This window comes from Silene latifolia, chromosome 11, assembly GCF_048544455.1.
Source record: "Silene latifolia isolate original U9 population chromosome 11, ASM4854445v1, whole genome shotgun sequence".
Taxonomy (NCBI): Eukaryota; Viridiplantae; Streptophyta; class Magnoliopsida; order Caryophyllales; family Caryophyllaceae; genus Silene; species Silene latifolia.
The window spans coordinates 1,484,357-1,498,769 of record NC_133536.1 but is presented as its reverse complement, the minus strand read 5'-3'; the positions used below and the strand labels follow the sequence as shown (position 1 = coordinate 1,498,769).

Genomic DNA, 14,413 nt, shown 5'->3' with positions numbered 1-14,413 from the left:
CATCATGAATCATAAGAGGCTTCCGTCTCGGCAGGAGAAGGCGTTCCATCGATGTGTGACAAAACCTTATACCCACGGGCATGGAGTTTGAATAGGCGAACCCACGACGCGTATGTGACTTTCGTGCCATCAAGGACACAGGCTTTGTGCTGAATATTGGATACGGTGAACACGGGATGCAGGTCGGGTTTGGAGGAGGAGGAGAAATCGGTTGTCATGGTGTTTTTGTGCGTGTGGCAGGTGTTGTGCTTTCAAAAAAAGACACTATGATAGAGGCACAGGCAGGAAACATGAATAGATCGAAACCTATTCTATCACTGATAACATGTTAGATATAATTCCTTGAGTTGGGACTCTGTTTGTCATTTATATATATATATATATATACAATGTACAAATTAATATCCCTAAATACAATCCTATAATCATGGAATTCACATAACTAATCTAGGATAGAAATATATACAATAAGGCAACTAAATATTCACATAATATTTACGTTGACTAATAAAAAGAATGATAAACATGTACTACAATGAAAATGAGGGTGAGTAGGTCTCCTGAGAGACAGTCTCTGAATAAGCTTTATTGAGAGACCATTGTACAATTTTAAGAAAAAATGGTACTAAAGCTAATAAAATAGGTACAAATCATGATTAATAATAAAATGGGTACATTTATTATGTAAATAGGTACGAAATTACTATGTCACGATCAATAGAAAAAAGGGTACGAAATACAAATAAAAGGGTATCTATATTTTTTACTTTGTGTAATGTGAGATTGTGAATCATTGGACATGTTACTTTGAGCTTGACCTAGAAAAAATGACCGCCACCTGTACCCGAGTATAGAAACCGACTTTTATTCGAAAGCCGATTTTATTCGAGACTATACAGTTCAACTCGGATGTTCATTATTGTATACCATTCATTATCTCAAAAAAAACTTGATAGCGATCGACAAACTCGAATAAATGACCCGACTCGCCCGATTCGACCATAACCATACAATTTCGAAATTACCTGACCTTACACGACCTAAACCCGAACTGATTGGCCTGTTTATCACGTCTAAACTGGATGCTAAGATTTTGTAGGGCGACTCCACTATAAATACCCTGGTATACCTTCCTTAGTTCTCACAACACACTCAACACATGAAAATGTCTTCCTTCATCTTGTCATCAGCTTCAATCACTCTTGTCCTACTCTCAATCCTCTCATTCACCACTGCTTTTGATCTTGTCGATATCGACGGTCACCCAATAAAAAATGGAGGGGAATATTACATTATCCCGACGAGTGGTGGTGGTGGTCTTACCTATACCCATGATATATGTCCACACTTAATTATCCAAGAAAAAGATGGAGATTCACCCGGGACCCCAATTCGGGTCTTTAGCCCTGTTTTGGCCGGTAACATTACGCTTGACCAACAAATTAGCTTATCCTTCAAAGGTCCCACCGAATGCGGCAAATCCCTGGTATGGACACACACCAAGGAGAAAGTCACCAACATGTTGTTGGCTAAAAGGTTATACATCACCGCCGGCAAAGATCCCATGCCAGTTCACATTCCTTTCTCCATCACTAAGACCGATAAGTCTTTGTTACCTATTTATGAGTTAAAGTATTCGATTTCAGTTGACGAACCGAGTTTTAATGTCGGGTTATATGAAGATGATGGACTTTTAGGTATTACCGACTCTCCTACTAGAGTCTCCTTCAAGAAAGCTATCAAAGTTCATCTCGAGTTACCTACCTCTTATTAAAAAATAAGTTGAACGGTAATATTATGTAAAACCGTCGTCTTACAGTGTAGGATAATCCTTATAAATTTAAAGAGACTCAACTATTTGTAGTAATAACTAATAAGTAATTGAGTGTTTAACTAAAAAAAGGATTGTTTTATACTCCAAGGGTTAGACGGTTTTATTTTATAATTTGTGTTTTAAGTTAAACGTGCATGGGTCGTTACTATCCATGCATGGTGTCATTGTAATGTTTATGTATGTACCTCGTTGTATCATCAATAAGTTCATCCTCTGAGTTATGGAGGGTGTTGAATTATCAAGTACTAAGTAATTAATGTTTATGTGTATTACTGTTCAATGAAGTTAAATGCTAAATAACTCCGCATGCATAAAATATATAAATATTATTAAAAGGGTAAACACGTAGATAATGCCACCTCATATTACTAAGGCCCTGTTCTTTATGGCTTTTTAGAGCCGAATCAATCAATCAATCAATCGAATAAGTAAGTCAATTTAATCGAATCGAGTGAATCGAATCAATAGAGCCGAAATGATGAATCAACTTAATAAAGTCAATTGAGCTTTTGAATCGAATCAAATAATCATATTAATATTAATAATATTAATAATAATATTTAATATTATTGTTATTATCAACTATAATAATACTAATATTCATAGAATAATACTATTTATACTAATACTAAAATTTTTAAGAAAAAAATTATAATATTATATATGAATAATCATAAATTATAATAATGAAAAAATAGTAATTTTTTACTAATAATATTCTTAATAACAATAATAAATAATAATGTCAATATTAATAATGATATTAGTAAAACTAATTGTTTCGAATAAAAACACTCAAGTAAGAGTTGCTCGAATCCGGGTCGGATCAACGCGCTCCTCTCAGACGATGGCACCTCGAACCTATGCTTGCTCTCTCCGGATGGATCTTTTACGCGTAACAAATAGGGTCTCGAAGGGTTCGCAATAGGTCCTTCTCTGATGTCTTACGGTACTGGTGGATAGTTGAGACCTTGCTTGAAGCTAAGGTTTCCGTGCCCTCTCATAGTAGCTCGAGTAGTCTTACTTCTAGAGAGAGGAAGTTGTTGGTGAGAAGTATTTTACCATTGATTGGTCAATAATGAGGTATTTATATGTTTCTATGTGTAACTCAAATGATGGCTTGGAAAGCATGGTTACCATATTCGCTATGAATACGCCTTACCGATTCGCGATTCGCTTATAGAAAATGTGTTATATGTATTTTCAGAAATCAATTTGATAGAATTCGCTTTTAACGATTCGTGATTCAAAGGGTATCAAGCGAATCTGTAACCATGTTTGCAAGCGTGTTGACTTGTATGACCCCGTATTGGCTAGTGGGTCAAGTCGGTTGAGTGTGCCCTATCAATAATATTAATAATAAATGTTATTAATTTTAATAATAATACCAATAATAATTATAATAACAACAACAACAACAACAACAACAACAACAACAACAACAACAACAACAACAACAACAACAACAACAACAACAACAACAACAACAACAATAATAATAATAATAATATTTGGTAGCTGTCTTTAAAGGCTGTTTGGGTTTTGTGGGTCTGTACTCATTTTCCTATTTATTAATGAAAGATCCCTTGCATTTTCTCATAATATATATATATATATATATATATATATATATATATATATATATATATATATATATATATATATATATATAATAATAATAATAATAATAATAATAATAACATTAATAACATTATTATTCACAACAACAACAACAACAACAACAACAACAACAACAACAACATTAACATTAATAACATTATTATTCCTATTAATAATAATATTCATAATAATAATAGTAATTATAATAAATAAATTATTATTAACATTATTATTAACAATATTATTAAATATAATAATAATAATAATAATAAAGTAATAATAATAAAGTAATAATATTAAAAAAATAGTATTATTGATAACAAAATTAATAATAACTATTAAATTTAAGATGAGTAAAGTGAATCGAAATTTGAACTTAATGGAGTCGAATCAATCAATTGAAGTTGAGTGAATCGAATCGAATGGAGTCAATCGAATCAACTAAGTCAATGAATCGAATAGAAATTTGAATGAAATCGAAATGGGAAAAATAAGTCGAAAAGAACAGGCCTAAATGCCACCTTACATTACCAAAATTCCACGTCACCAATCCTCCATGTAGTATGACGTGTTTAATTAAGAGGGTAATTCATGTTCCTATAACGATCCATTTAAAACGATGCACAAATTAAAAAATATTTACATAAAAAATAAATTAGCTTAACAAACATTAAATTTTGGCCTTTTTAATTTCTAGATAAATTAAAAAACAATTAAGAATCAAAATTCATTCTAAATTTTAAATTTCTACGTTTAGTCTTAGAATATTTGAAGTAACAAATAAATATCACATTATTCTAATTTTAGGCCGTTTATGAAATAATAAAGAATTTGTAAATATTAAGGGCAAATAATAACATACTTAACATTAAACATTGACATTTTAATTTTTAAAACTATAATTGGTTCAACGAAAAATAAAAATTTACATCACTCTAATTTTAAATTATTTATATTTGCAACCAGTGGCGGAGCTAGGATTTGAACTTAGGGGGGGCGAAAAATTTTAGGGGGAACGAACGACTAATTTCATAATAATATTCATAATAATAATAGTAATTATAATAAATAAATTATTATTAACATTATTATTAACAATATTATTAAATATAATAATAATAATAATAATAAAGTAATAATAATAAAGTAATAATATTAAAAAAATAGTATTATTGATAACAAAATTAATAATAACTATTAAATTTAAGATGAGTAAAGTTTGAACTCGAAATTTGAACTTAATGGAGTGAATCAATCAATCGAATCGAATGAATGGAGCCGAGCCGAATCGAATCGAATGGAGTGAATCGAATCAACTAAGTTTGAATCAACTAAATAGAGTTTGAAATTTGAATCAAATGGGTGAAAATAAGTCAGAAAGAACAGGGCCTAAATGCCACCTTACATTACCAAAATTCCACGTCACCAATCCTCCATGTAGTATGACGTGTTTAATTAAGAGGGTAATTCATGTTCCTATAACGATCCATTTAAAACGATGCACAAATTAAAAAATATTTACATAAAAAATAAATTAGCATAACAAACATTAAATTTTGGCCTTTTTAATTTCTAGATAAATTAAAAAACAATTAAGAATCAAAATTCATTCTAAATTTTAAATTTCTACGTTTAGTCTTAGAATATTTGAAGTAACAAATAAATATCACATTATTCTAATTTTAGGCCGTTTATGAAATAATAAAGAATTTGTAAATATTAAGGGCAAATAGTAACATACTTAACATTAAACATTGACATTTTAATTTTTAAAACTATAATTGGTTCAACGAAAAATAAAAATTTACATCACTCTAATTTTAAATTATTTATATTTGCAACCAGTGGCGGAGCTAGGATTTGAACTTAGGGGGGGCGAAAAATTTTAGGGGGAACGAACGACTAATTTCATAAGGCACCCTCGAAAAAATTTCGAAAAATTTAACTAAAAACTTTGAAAATTTCATCCGCCAAGTGGGGCGAACGCCTCTTCTAGCCCCCCCCCTTCCTCTCCACCACTGTTTGCAACTCCTTCTTAAATATTATTGCAATAAACTTGCTCAATTTCATTAAATTGAATACATATGTAAATCTATAAATATGATTTATAAATAAAAGGGAAGACAAAATATCTACCATTTTTTAGTTGGTAAGATAACTCCCCTAAACAATTCTCATGCAAAGTGTATTTTGTAAAAAAAAAAAAACAAAAAAAATAGACCTTTTATATTTCATTTCTCAATACTCTATATTTATGTCTATATTAAATTTTCCTAATAATGAAAATCTATAAAATATAGTTAAAAGCCTACTTAAAGCATTTAATCTTTAATCCACATGTAATTTTTCTATTGGTTAATAATAATTCAATTATATTAATTACTTGATTATCTAACTAAAAGTAATCTCTAATTACCATGTGATACATACTTATAAAATACAAATAAAATAAAAAATATTAGTTGCAAACACAAAAACAAATTAATACAAACTCTTTATTTTCCTCTCATAAATTTGTATCAATCTACCTATTCATTTAATTTTTACTTTTTTTTATTTAATAAATGGTCTTTTGGTTTTTCCTCATAATTATTATACTTTGTATTTATTTCACCATAATTTTTTTAACTCCCCCTTAGTTCACAAAACATTCTTCTTCTCTCAAATAAATTCTTGAAATTAATTAGATAAATAATTTTATAAATTTTCTTACATAAATATTACAACAATCCTCCTTTTCATTTTTATCCAAAAAGTTGATAGGTAAAGTATGCATATATAACCAATTGAATTATATAAAAATTTTATTCTTATTATGTTTTGAATTAATTAAGAGTTAGAATCATATTTAATTATTATTGTTGTGTTTGTATTAAAATTGCAGGAGGATGACATACTCGCATATCAAAAACATTGCATGAAATCTTGAAGTAATGGTTATGGAACTTCTTTGCAATTATCTTTTGACTTGAATATATTTTTTATTTTTATTGAGTTTTCCTTTTTTTTTTATTATTATGGTGTATGCGCAATATCAAATTTTAGTATGAATATCTAATTATTGGTGACATGTTACATTATATATTCTAAACCTTGGAATATTAATTGACAAACTTAATAAATTGTACTAAATTGTCTTACACCCTTTCGTGCACTTTATTAGTTTTCCGTGTACTCTTTAACTTGTATTTCGTCAATAAGGTTATAAATCAAATATCTTATTTAACAAACAGATTATAAATCAAAGTTTTAATGGAAGTGTTGAAATTATATGCTTCAAGGATATAAATTGGATCTTTTAATGTGGATCAAGGTAAATATTTTGCATGGTTTTTGATTGGAATCCGATGATCATTATCCAATTCATTGTTTCAACTTTGAATGCTTTCAAACCTTTAAATCATTTTTTTGTTTTCCATCAAATATTTTTTTCTAGCACTCCCAATATTTCTTCGAGAAATGTTTATTTTTTTTTTAATGATTTGTATATATTTTTCTTGTCTCATAATCAATTGTTAAGAATATTTTTTAACTATCACTCTACTTCGCTTTTTTGTCTATTTTTATATTATCACTCTTTTATCTTTAATATCTACTTTGGGACGTGCTTCTTACCAAATGCTTCTTATAACTTTTTTAAAAATTACAAAATAAATGTCATCGTTTAAGGGTAAAATTCTCACATTACTCCACCAATTGCAAACTTTTTTCTAATCTTAATTATTACGCACAAGCAAATGAGGTGATAATTAAAAAAAATGGAAGTATAATAATACAAATTGTGCATCTTTATTTCTTTCTAATTCATTGGGATAGGCGTTAAAAAATTTTCACATAAAAGTTCACCAAAAACAAGAGATATAGAGATGACTCTAAATTGACAAGAGATATAGAAATGAAATTAGAATGATGTCATTGTTGAACATATACATTTTCTAGTGTATCCTCCCAAAAATTGCTTACATAAAATTTATTTTAAAAAATATTGAATGCGTATTTTTTCTAAAATTTTATTTGTATAAATCACATGTCATCAACTCCTTGCTAATAATTGAAGTATATCACTTAGGTCTTTCGTTATAAAAAAATCATTTCAATAATATTTTTTCCAATACGTTGGAAATCAATTGAATTTACAAGGACGATGTTGCAAGACCGACAAATCGACGAGAATTATAAATGTATTATTTGCTGAAAAAGTTTAACAAACTCCTTTGCATTTAAGAAAATAAGCTTTTAATTTTAGCCTAATTAGTAAGATAAACATAAGTTGTATTTTAACAGAACGCTTTCTACGCATTATTCATATCGTCTCTAATTGACTAAAGACAATATGTAAAATTCAGTTATAAAATATCATTATTATCCATTCATTTATATATTTTACATTTTTGCTTTATTTTACATTTCTTTTTTCATTTGAATACATTAGGTAATAAAGAATAGAATTAGATGTTCAAGTGTCCAACCTTTTGTTTCTTTGCCGGATAAAAATGGGACCAAGGTTCTTTGAACGCACCAAAACAACACTAAAAACAATATATCAAGTAGTAGAATACCAAAAGCCGTCAATGTTGAGTGAACTGAATAACCACCGTGACAAAGTCAAGCGCCCTCGCTCGAAATCCATCAGAGGCAATCTAAACACCGTAAAAAAAGCAGGGAACAAAAACAGAAAGGGGACTGACGGTGATTAACACAACAAGACAACAATCAGTAAAAAGACAAAGATAATGAGGACCGTAGCAAAATAAGAGTAGTTTGCTAACTTAATATTCCATTGTTTGAATGCAATTTTACGTTTTTCCATAATTTGTCTTGACTTTTGTTTCTAGGCTTTGAGAATAAGTTGTTTAAAGTGCTCTGATGAAACACAAGACAATCCAATTTCCTATTTAATCTATATGCAATACCAGCCTTCTAAATCAAAGAATGGACATTCGTATGTTCTTTCAAATGAGGGATTCATGGGTTTTGGTGTCATTGTTCAATAAAGAGTTTGTGATTTCCAACAAGTTTCAACTATTCTAATATAATAAATTCCCAGACCCCCTTAGATATAACATATCTTATCCTCAGGACCTGTGGCAGGACCCCTCTTTATTTCCTTGCTTAGGTACCCTATCAACATATCTCCAAGATAATAAGCAAGGAGACAAACAAGCCGAATAACGCATTCATGAACGATACCGCAAAAATAAAAGAACAATAACAATAAAACCCGTGATTTTCACGGGTCACAAATAGTTATTAACTTAAATTGGTAACATGTGATCGCAAATAAATATTTTGATGATGAATAAGTGAGTAATAAATAAATGTGTACTATGTACTATGGTTCAGTAAGGTTTGATGATGAATTATATTGAATCGAGTCGATTCGAATTCGGAGCAAACATCGAGTCTTGAGTTCGGCTATTAGGTCGGGTATCGGTTTGATTATTCGGGTCGGTCACTTTTTTACGGAACAATGGATTACCAACAACGATTGTAACACTAACAATAATGAAACCATGTTTTAAGTGCAAAAATTAAAAATTGGTCATTTATACTGTGATATTCGAAAGATTGGGCAAATATGTATTCATCTATTTTTAAGGACTACCTAATTTTCGACTTAAACTAGTTTATCGCGTAGCAGCACCATCAAATGGACTTTGTTATTTCTCAAAATTTGTGTGGCTGCCTTATCTGAGCCAAGAACCATACCTACGATTACGGACATTTTTGTTCGAGTACCCTGGAATCCCGAAAAACGAGTATTATACACTTAACTTTGAGCCGTTTGGGAGGTCGTACATGATCATGTTTCTGTATAGTCCAGATTTTCTACCAAGTGTCTGAGGTCACTTCATGTGTTACCTTATTAGATTTCAGCCCTAAATAACAAGCATTTATCTCCTTTTAATGAATTCCATATTTTCGTCCAAGACTTGTTCATCGCGTACCGGAACCCTCAAATGTTCATTGTTCATATCAAAATTTGTGTGGCTGCTTTATGTGACCTGAGGAACCATGTGTACAACTTACGAACATTTTTGTTTTCGGACTCTAAAATCCCGAAAACCGAGTATTATACACTTCAATTTAAGCTATTTGAGTGGTCATACCGTTCTATGTTACTTTTTCTCCATTTTTTATACCACGTGCCCGAGGTCGCTTCATAATTAAGATACTGTATTTAATTTCAATTCTAAATAACAAGTATTCATCTATTTTGAAGGAGTACCCAATTTTTGTTCAAGAATCGTTTATCGTGTATCGGCACCCTCAAATGTTCTCTGCTGCTTCTCAAAGTCTTTGTGGATGCTTTATCTCACCCAAGGAACCGTCCGTATGATTTACGGACATTTTTGTTCCGGAACCCTGAAATCCCGAAAACCGTGTACGATGCTCGAACGCAACAGAAGTTCGTGTTGTGGATCATCAATCATAGCAACGGAATCCATAAGCTCGATGATCCTAACTCCTAATCACTCTTCTCACCACAAGCTCACTGTTGAACTCATGACACACACTCACAGGGTTACCAAGGACTTTGACACCATGTAGGGGCCTAGAATAGCGCACGCGGGGTCTTCCTGAGGCAAAAAGACCTCGGTTTTACGAACATTATTATTATTATTATTATTATTATTATTATTATTATTATTATTATTATTATTATTGTTACTATTGTTGTTATTATTATTATTATTATTATTATTATTATTATTATTATTATTATTATTATTATTATTATTATTATTATTATTATTATTATAACGCAACTTTTATTGAGAGATCAAAACAATTTCAACAAGAAATTGGTGGGCAACCGTGATACTATCCAGGCTCCCATCCCCTAAGTAATAGCAAAGATAATTTGAGTAAAAATAAAAGCAGCAGCACGTGCTCCGATATCTTAAGACACATAAAATTTCTGAATCCGCTTGAGCAAGGCAATAACATCCGGCTCCAACTTCCCCAAAGAAAGAAAAAAAAAGGAAGAAATCATAGCTGACCGTCGTACAGAATCCTTGATACTTGGCACATATGCGCCGAGCAGCATCAACCACCACGCGTCCTAGCACGAAGGCAGACATCCTAGACTAAGTCAAGGGGAAAGACCCAACTGTTGCTTCCACTAAAGGTATGTACACTACAAGAAAAACTAAAACAGGCGACCGAAATTTGGCGACTGATATATTTAGTCGCCAAATTGGCGACTGATTTTCAAATTGGCGACTGAAATCAGTCGCCAATTTGGCGACATCTTTTTAAAAGGGAATCAAACTTGGCGACCGAGATTTTAAATTTGGCGACTGATTTATGTGTAGTCGCCAATTTGGCGACTGAAATTCAGTCGCCAAAATGAATTTCAGTCGCCAATGTTTTTAGTAGAAACCAGGCTGTCAATTTTTAAAAAGGGAATCAATTTGGCAACCGACTTTTAAAATTTGGCGACTGATATATGTGTAGTCGCCAAATTTGGCGACTGAAATTCAGTCGCCAAATGGCTATTCAGTCGCCAAAATTTTTTATAGAAAAACGGAACTCCTCTCTCCTGCTTTACTCTTTCGAAACAAAAAAAAAAAAAAAAGAGAGGAAGCAGCGGGGGCGATTAAGGCGACGACAACAACCACACAACCACACCACCACTTCCACCACTTCCACCACCGTGACCACCGTTCTCATTGCCTCCATCACTCTCTTTAATTAGGTTAGTTTTTTTTGTTTAATTTCAGTTTAATTAGTTTAATTTGTTAGATTAATTTGTAGTTAGTTTGATTAATTTGTGGTTAGTTTGTTAGATTTATTTGTAGTTAGTATGTTAGATTAATTTGTAGTTAGATTTAGTTTAATTTGTGTTTGAATTAAAAGGGAATGATTAAGGGGGTTTGTGTTTAGGTTTAGGGTTATGGGTGGGGGTTTGGTCGGCCGTGGGTGGCGGTGGGGGAAGGGTGGCGGTGGTCCGTGGGTGGCGGTGGGGGAAGGGTGGCGGTGGTCCGTCTCATTATTATTATTATTAGTATTAGTATTAGTATTATTATTAGTATTAGTATTAGTATTATTATTAGTATTAGTATTATTATTATTATTGTTATTATTATTAGTATTATTAGTATTATTATTATTGTTATTATTATTATTATTATTATTATTATTATTATTACTAATTAAACCGCCTTATTATTATTAATATTAAGCTAAGTGAAATCGTCTTTTGCATTAATGGAAATAGCTAAGTGGAACCGTCTTTTGGATTAAGAGAAATTATCTATTAGCTAAGTAGAACCTTCTTTAGGACTTGATTTTGATAAATTTAGTTTGATAATTCATGTTATTGATGAATTGAGGTAGAATAACCTTGTTATTTTTGTTTTTCTTTTCTCTTTTCGGGGTTGTCACCGCTACCGTTGCTAGGCACCACCGTCTGTGTAGCTGTTGCTTCTTGTTTTCTTTTCATTTTTGCTTTTACTTGATTAGGTAACCTCCTCTTACCAGTTACCTTTTAAATTTACTAATTTTAGTTCAAATTATGTTACGGACTTTAGGATAGAAGCCTTTACTATGTGGTTGAATTGGGCTATTGATTGACTTAATTAATTTAGTACTTGATTGTGTTGTTGTTTGATTTGATGTTGACTTAGTACCCGTTCAAGAATTACTCATTAGGAGTAATTCTTGAATAGTCCCCATTTTGGGATCGTCTTTGTACGCGTTCAAGTCATTTAGGTAGTAAACACGTACTTGTGATTTATTAATGAGGAATGAGTTTGGTGGCGATCCCTTTAATGTTCTCCGAATACATGTATATGTGTATTTGGAGAACTGAAGGGAATTGCTGCCGAATTTTTCCTCATTAATAAATTACAAGTGTGTTTGCTAGTGACTTGAAACGTACATTGACGGGTTTAGGTTGGAGTGATAAGGACCCCATTCGAAGATGGATTACTTATTGACAATATTTATATATTGTTTTCATATGTTTATTGTATAATGTGGAGTATAATGTTTAAATTTTGTATTTAATATTATTGTTATTTTTTTAAAATGTTTAAATTTCTTTGGGGTCTTCTTTAGATTAAAATGAAGAGATTGGAACGTTCATGGATGTATGAAGGAAGATTAGACCATTCCAATAAGAAAAGACGTCCTACCGCTAGATTTATAAAGGGTGTTAGCGAGTTTATGGAATTTGCTAAACAACAAGATGAATATGACTTGGTAGACAAAAAACTTAGGTGCCCTTGTGCCAAATGCAAAAACCTGAAATACCACTTGACATTGTTGTAGTAGAAGAACATCTCATTATAAACGGGTTTAAGCCAAATTATTACAATTGGATTTCACATGGAGAAGCATATTCTCCAATTCATGAACAAACTCACACCCAACAAATACAAAATGATGAGAACCCATATAGAGAGATGGTTGTTGATGCTATGGATTCCACTATTTTTAATAGTGATGACCATACAACTATTTCTGAAGAACAACCGCCACACCCACAAGCAAAAGCCTTTCTTGACATGTTAAAAGCCTCAGAAAAACCCTTGTATGAAGGAAGCAGAATGACATTGTTACAAGCCGCTTCTAGGCTAATTACCTTGAAATGTGAGTTCAATATGCCATTTGTTGCTGTTGATGGCATTGCCTCGTTCCTTGAAGAATCTTTCCCCGATGATAATATCATGACCCGAAAATTCTATACTACCAAAAAAGTAGTTAAAGGTCTTCAGTTACCGCATGAAAAGATTGATGCATGTCCTGAAAGATGTATGCTATTTTGGAAAGATGATGCTTTGCTTGACAAATGTAAAGATTGTGGGGCGGATAGATATGAGACAAGTGAAGGAGATATAGTTTTGGTGTTGAAAAAAGGCAACGGTAGTAAGAGGGCCAAAAAGAGTAAGAAACCAATAGCATGTAACCAATTGTTTTACTTTCCTCTCGCACCAAGACTTCAAAGAATCTATGCCACCAAAAACATTGCCGAACAAATGAGATGACACAAAGAAAACCCACGTGCTCCGGGGAAGATGAGTCATCCTAGTGATGGGGAAGAATGGAAACGATTTGATCAGATGTATCCTGATTTTACCAAGGAACCCCGCAATGTACGACTTGGCTTGTGTACGGATGGATTTGATCCGTTCGGTAATTTTGGGAGGAAGTATTCTTGTTGGCCCGTTATGGTCACACCATACAACTTACCACCTTGGTTATGTATGAAAAGACCATTTATCTTCTTGTCACTTATTGTTCCCAGACCAAAAAGCCCGAAACGTAATTTGGATGTTTATTTACAACCATTGGTGGAGGAGTTGAAATATTTGTGGGAAGTTGGGGTGGAAACTTATGATGTGTCTAAAAAACAAAATTTTCAACTTAAAGCTTCCCTTTTGTGGACAATAAATGATTTTCCCGCCTATGGTATGCTATCTGGGTGGACTACACAAGGACAAAAAGCATGTCCTTGTTGCATGGAGGAAAGTAAAGCATTTTGGCTTCCCAATAGCAAGAAAATAAGCTGGTTTGATTGTCATAGATGCTTCTTACGAGAGGGAAATCCACATAGGAAGAACAAGAAAGCTTTCACAAAAGGTAAAGAGGTGCTTGATGCCCCTCCGAAACGAGTGCCTAGGGATGAGATATGGAAGACGGTATGTGATTTACCATCCCCTATTGATGGTACCGAGGAAGAATTTAAAGAATTGAAAAAGCGAGAAAAAACGGTTGGTTTAAAAGAAGCATTCTTTGGGACCTTCCTTATTGGAAGACAATGTTGATAAGACATAATTTGGATGTAATGCACATAGAAAAGAATTTCTTTGAGCAACTAATTGACATGATCATGGATGTAGAAGGTGAAAAATGTGATAGCATTGCTTCTAGAAAAGATTTGCAGAAATTTTGTCATCGTCCCAAATTACACATTCGCGGCGACAGGTCTAAGCCAACATCCATTTTCAC

General features: G+C 31.9%; 1 protein-coding gene across 1 annotated transcript; it reads left to right on the top strand.

Annotated features, from left to right (window-relative positions):
- The first annotated feature begins 1,165 nt into the window (after positions 1–1,165).
- LOC141612565 (trypsin inhibitor 2-like) lies at positions 1,166–1,774 on the top strand. Its single transcript, XM_074431376.1, has one exon. The coding sequence runs from the start codon at positions 1,166–1,168 to the stop codon at positions 1,772–1,774; it is 609 nt and encodes a 202-aa protein (XP_074287477.1).
- Positions 1,775–14,413: the final 12,639 nt, after the last annotated feature.